The following is a 5947-nucleotide window of genomic DNA, read 5'->3' on the forward strand; positions in this document are numbered from 1 at the left end:
GAAAAAAATCTTTATTAGAGCATAAATTTAGCAGATATACAGTGTGTAGATGCCTAGCAACTTATTGAAATGATTAGAATGAAAATACAATTCAAGTCATGCTGATAGTGCAGATTTTTGGGGGCTAACGAAACAGTTTAAATAATCAGATACTGTAAAAGAGTTAATGCAGAATTCAGGTTAAAAAGTTATTCATTTATCTTGTTAAGCTTGCCGGTTCAGCTCTTGTTAGATTCACATGAAGAAATGAGTGTCCATTTGTCAGCATTAATTTCATTGTTAATTATTAAAAAGAGTTTGACTGTATGATTTAGTATATTAACATATATACTGTAATGTTAATACCATTCAGCTGAACAATTGCACCTAAGAATCAGAATGTACAGAAACAGCTGGCATCACAAACACCTTCATATTTATTTGGCACACCCTTCAGTTTCCAAGGAACAGACTGTGGAGAGAAACAGAAACTTGGCAAAGGGAAGAAGCAAAGGTGAGTAATCACACAAATCACTGTGACTGATATGCAGATCTTCCAGTTTCTTTAGTTATTTGTGATCTTTATCTTGACTTGACCTTTTGTTTCAAAATGTTTAGTTTTAATTATTGTCTAGGTGTGAGCCACAGCACAGTATTAACAAAGTCTGCTCACATGCTTGTTTCCATGGAGAACACAAGCATATTTCCACTGCATGTGGCGAATAAATTTTGAACTTGAACTTGCATTTATATAGCGCTTTTCTAGACACCCAAACTGCTTTACAATGCCACTATTCATTCACTCTGACCCACTGGTGGAGGTAAGCCACAGTTGTAGCCACAGCTGCCCTGGGGCAGACTGACAGAAGCGAGGCGGCCATATCGCACCATCGTGGTGGTCAGAGGGCCCGGTGGCGCCAGTGTCCGGCAGCCTCGCCTCTGTCAGTGCGCCCAGGGCAGCTGTGGCTACAATGTAGCTGCCATCACCAGTGTGTGAATGTGTGTGTGAATGGGTGAATGACTGGATGTAGTGTGAAGCGCTTTGGGGTCCTATGGACTAGAAAAGCGCTATACAAATGCAGGCCATTTACCATTGGTCCCTCTGGCCAACACCAGTAGGCAGTAGGGTAAAGTGCAAAAGGACACAACGACCAGGACAGAGAGAGCAGGGGGATCGAACCGGCAACTTTCCAGTTACAGGTGACCTTCCCAATCCCCTGAGCCACGGTCGCCCTAACCTATGACACGCCCTAACCTTTGTAACTCAAAAGTGGCCTTTAATATACTGGCCTGCTATTAAATGCATAAAACAAAGGTACACAGCAAATAAGCGGTAGAAAATGTATTTTCCTAACAATAGCCCTGACCACCATCTGACACATAACAATGTCATGAAAGCATATTTTTAAAAAGGGTTATGTAAACATGGTGAATAACTTTTCATCCTGATGATCTGCAGAATAAGTTGGGCACAAAAAAACATTTCCCTGTTCAAGGAATTACAGACTTCACTATATACAGTGAAGACAGCGTGGACCCTCTTAACCAGTGGTTCCCAAAGTGAGGGGCCACTCCCTGCAGGTTTCCTGCGTTGGGAGCATGCGCTGGGCTGTCCAAATCATGACAAACACTTCACCTGCTGCCCACTGGTGGTGGTCACCGGGCCCGGTGGCGCCAGTGTCCGGCAGCCTCGCCTCTGTCAGTGCGCCCCAGGGTGGCTGTGGCCACAACGTAGCTGCCATCACCAGTGTGTGAATGTGTGTGTGAATGGGAGAATGACTGAATGTGTAAAGCGCTTTGGGGTACTTAGGGACTAGTAAAGCGCTATATAAATACAGGCCATTTACCATTTACCATTCTTATAACAACGAACTACTCCTGAAATTTTGGAAATTTTATCTTTTTATACAGTAAAGTTGCAGCAACAATTTGTTCCCCCTGTCCAAATCACAGACGAGCAGTATCCCACAGTGGTTTATGTTTTTGAACACATTTTGCACAGAGAGGCATTTTTTGAAAAATGTATTGATTGCAATGCTGAATATTATTACACAGGGAAAAACACTACACGTAAAACAATTACACCATTACCCCTCTGCCTTTCTAAATGGAGGGACAGTAACTGCGTGTTGTTAGATTCTAATATTAATTTATTATTATATGCCATGCTATACCCCTAATTAAAGATTGTGAATTATTATGTAGTTTTAGTTTGCATTATTCTCCTGAATTAGAAGAAGCTGATAACTATTGCATCAGTTAAACTGATATTCATTAAAGTAGACTGCTGATTTATTGTGAATGAATGATATTGTTTTATGATGCATTATACTGCTGAGTTATAAGAAATACTGTTTGCAGAAAGTCATCGCCTTATTTGTCTGATTAGAAGAGAACAGAACATGCTGGAGTTTTCTGCCCCATCTCAGCAGGAGCAGATAAACGGGGAGCCAAGGTCGTAGCTTAGGCGCTGTGTGAGAGAAAGCATGTGAATGTTTAGGTTTTATGATAAGGTGGAGACACCAGAGGCTATAAAAGTTTGAGCAATGCTCCACCATTTTGAGATCAGGGGCTGTCTGCATCAGTGTCCATCTCCCACGCGTGTGGTCATTAAAATCATCGTTTGACTCAACCCGACCGGACCAGTGTTGTTATTGTGGTTTTTCTCTTGTCTCCATCCCCAATATTTTTGAACCTTAACAGTGTGTATATATAACTTGAAAAAACTGCACATAGTAAGATTAACAGTAACAGTATTTTGTCTGTATCTGCCATTGTAGAAATTCATCGCATGTAAACAATAATGTGGCACACAGCGTGATGTGAAAAAAGGCACACACCTTTGACGTTGCATGATGAACTCATGTATTCCTCATCCACACGTGAATGCAAAAATAGTTTTCGAAAACCTCTAACCTGACAGGAGCTTTAAAAAATCTCAGTTTTCAGTGATTCAAAACGGCATTTACGTGTGGACAAAAGGTCCTAACGCACAGAAAAGCTGTTTTCAAAAATATCCCCATACCTTTGGACATAGCGTAAAAGAGTTAGTAGTTCATTTTGTTGCTACCTGTAATTTATTGCATTTTACTTTTACTTTTTAATAGTTTACTAAAGGTTTGAGGTGTGAAGTAAACTGTAGACTTTAACCATTTCACAGGCCACTAATCTGGTCCATGGCTTTGGACTTTCACAACAAAACTTGTATCATAACACAATTCTAACAAAACATATACTATCATTATTATTACTACTATTATTTTTACTATTATTTAAAGTTCAATTAAACAGAAATACTGGTTAAAGGTAAAACACCTTAGTTATGTTGCTAAACAATTGTTAGATTTGATGCAACAGATGTTTAAAACCAACTGTAAATCATCAAAAATGAACACAGGGGTAAAGATTATACAGTTCATATATTATAAACATTCATATGGATTGAAAACAAGCCCAAAAAATCAGTGTCAAATGCTGCCCCGCCGTTCTTGTTCTTTGTATTATTGTATCCAGCTAGTGCTGCCTCTTTTCTGAAAAGCCTTTATGTCCAAATATTTGTAGATAAAAAAAAGAGGTGTGGTTTAAAGAAAGCAAAAGAATACATACTCTGTAACTGCTGCTCGTTGGCACTTTATTTAATTCCTTCACTCAACCTGCTGGACATGTTTCTACAATGAATGGAAACAGTGAGCAATTCATCATAGCCTTAGACTTTGGCACTGCATACAGTGGATATGCATTCAGTTTGGCACCCAAAGGGGCAGAAGTTGATCCCTTTTTGAAACTTGGTAGATGAAAATAAAAAATGTATGTTGATGCAGCACAAATCCCCTCGCAGTGAAACCGTACAGCTCTCAGTGATCAGTCTTTACAGACCCTGTTTGTAAGTTCATGCAAACTGAAGAAGGTTGGAGTGATTTAAATTATTTAATCTTCCGTAATAACACTTACGGAAGATTACGGAAACTAATAAATTGAAAACTGTCCATACAAGCTAACATCTTATCAATCATCTCTAGAAACTCAGCAGAGATATGACTATTGAAGCTGCAAATGGGAAGACGATGAAGGCTTTGAAGGTGTTTACCGAATCACTGAAATACCTGAAGGATGATGCACAGAAAACAATTGCCAGGAACACAGAAGGGAGGAAGTTCATACCCTCTGACTTCACCTGGGTGCTGACTGTACCTGCGATCTGGGATTCTTCAGCAGAGCAGTTCATGAGAGAAGCTGCAGCTCAGGTAACATAATTTTATTAAGAGAGCTCTGAGATGCTGAAATGTTCAGAGTATTCAGTTGTATTTCATTTCCAGGCAGGAATCATTACAGAAGGAACTCAGGAAAAACTGATCATCGCACTGGAACCAGAGGCAGCCTCAGTCTGGTGCAAGAAGCTGCCAGCTGATAGCTTCATCACTCAGAACAATGATGGAAGATCACTGTCTCAAGGAACACAGTTCATGGTGGTGGACTGTGGAGGTACTGTATGTGACTCTGTTACATTCTGTTACACATTCATCCACAGACACATTGGAAACATCTGACTGTGTCTGCTGCTGCTGCAGGAAGTCCACTTTCATCACTTCCTGTGTGTTTCAGGTGGAACCATTGACATCACTGTTCATAAAGTCCTGGATGGAGGAGCCCTGGAGGAGCTACACAAGCCCTCAGGAAATAATTTGGGGGGACAAACTGTGGACAGGAAATTCAAAGAGTTTCTAAGAGAAATCTTCAGTCATGGTGTCTGGGATGAATATGAGAGAAACTTTCCCAATGAGGTTCAGAGGATAATGAATGATTTTATGTTTCTCAAACAGGTAGATGATGATGTTCAGATGGTGTGCCCATATAACCTGGGAAAATTGGCTGAGAAAAGACAGGAAATAGAAAAATTCTTTGAAACAGTAAGAGGTGCTTCCTGGGATGGTGGATCAATCATAATCTCTAAAAACACACTGAGGTCTTTCTTTACTGAGAGTCTGAAGGGCATCACTGACAGTCTCAGAGAAATCCTGAAGAAAGATCTACACATCGAGTACATTCTGTTAGTGGGGTGCTACGCTGAAAGCCAGATTCTACGTCAACATGTTATCCATCAATTTGGTGATCAGTGTAAAGTTCTGTGTCCATTTAGGCCTCAAGAAGTGATCCTGAAGGGAGCTGTGCAGTTTGGAAGAACCCCAGCAGTGGTGGCATCTCGAAAAAGTGCTTTTACTTATGGGTTTGGTACAAATGAGATATTTGATGGGTCTAAACACAAGACAGAGAAGAAACATACAGTTGAAGGAAAGGATTTCTGCTTTGATATATTCTGTAAAGTGGTGGAGGAAGGTGAAAACGTGCGATATAATGAAACCAGAACTCATATTGTTTATCCATTAAAAGCAAATCAGAGAGCAGTAGGCTTTGAGTTTTGTTGCACAGCTAATAAAAATCCAGAGTATATAGACGAAGAGGGAGTAAAAAAAGTTGCTTCATGTTTAGTCGAAATGCCTGACACTTCAGGAGGCATAAATCGTGCAGTGAAATTGGAAGTTAAGTTTGGCTTTACAGAGATAACAGCAACAGCCACAGATATGGCTTCCGGGTTTAAAGATAAAGTAACATTTGACTTTATTACTGGATGAATGCTCAATCATCCAGGCAAGTAAATCCCAAAAAGGTGATTTTGTTCTTCTGGACCTAACATTTTGAGTGGGAGTAATGTTTCATCATCATCCAAGTGACTTCTTCAGTCTCAGCTGACTACAGGTTTCCCCAAACTTATAAACAGTACATTTGCAAAACAACTGAAACCAGCCCACTGAATGGTGCTCACTGCTATTGATCAATGGGCTTTGATCAGTAGGTGTTGATCAGTGGTCATGGCAATTTGCATATTAATGATCAAGGAACTGACCTCACAGCCCATTATTCATTCAGTGGTGCTAGTTCAGTCATTATGCAAATATACTGTTCATAAGAT

General features: G+C 40.1%; 1 protein-coding gene across 1 annotated transcript; it reads left to right on the forward strand.

Annotated features, from left to right (window-relative positions):
- Positions 1-4004: 4004 nt before the first annotated feature.
- Positions 4005-5609, forward strand: LOC147310790 (heat shock 70 kDa protein 12A-like). Its single transcript, XM_086267464.1, has 3 exons — positions 4005-4223; positions 4296-4461; positions 4582-5609. Exons 1-3 carry the CDS (start codon positions 4014-4016, stop codon positions 5607-5609), a joined length of 1404 nt encoding a protein of 467 aa, XP_086123590.1. The 5' UTR covers positions 4005-4013.
- Positions 5610-5947: the final 338 nt, after the last annotated feature.

This window comes from Aulonocara sp. 'chitande type north' Nkhata Bay, linkage group LG16 (assembly GCF_057382095.1).
Source record: "Aulonocara sp. 'chitande type north' Nkhata Bay isolate Kocher_YH1m ecotype deep benthic linkage group LG16, A_spYH_male_GT1.1, whole genome shotgun sequence".
Lineage (NCBI taxonomy): Eukaryota > Metazoa > Chordata > Actinopteri > Cichliformes > Cichlidae > Aulonocara > Aulonocara sp. 'chitande type north' Nkhata Bay.

Coding starts and splice junctions, on each gene's coding strand:
- LOC147310790 (XM_086267464.1), top strand. CDS start 4,014: ATGACTATTGAAGCTGCAAATGGGAAGACGATGAAGGCTTTGAAGGTG. Junction 4,224..4,295: donor TGAGAGAAGCTGCAGCTCAG/GTAACATAATTT, acceptor TTTCATTTCCAG/GCAGGAATCATTACAGAAGG. Junction 4,462..4,581: donor CATGGTGGTGGACTGTGGAG/GTACTGTATGTG, acceptor TGTGTGTTTCAG/GTGGAACCATTGACATCACT.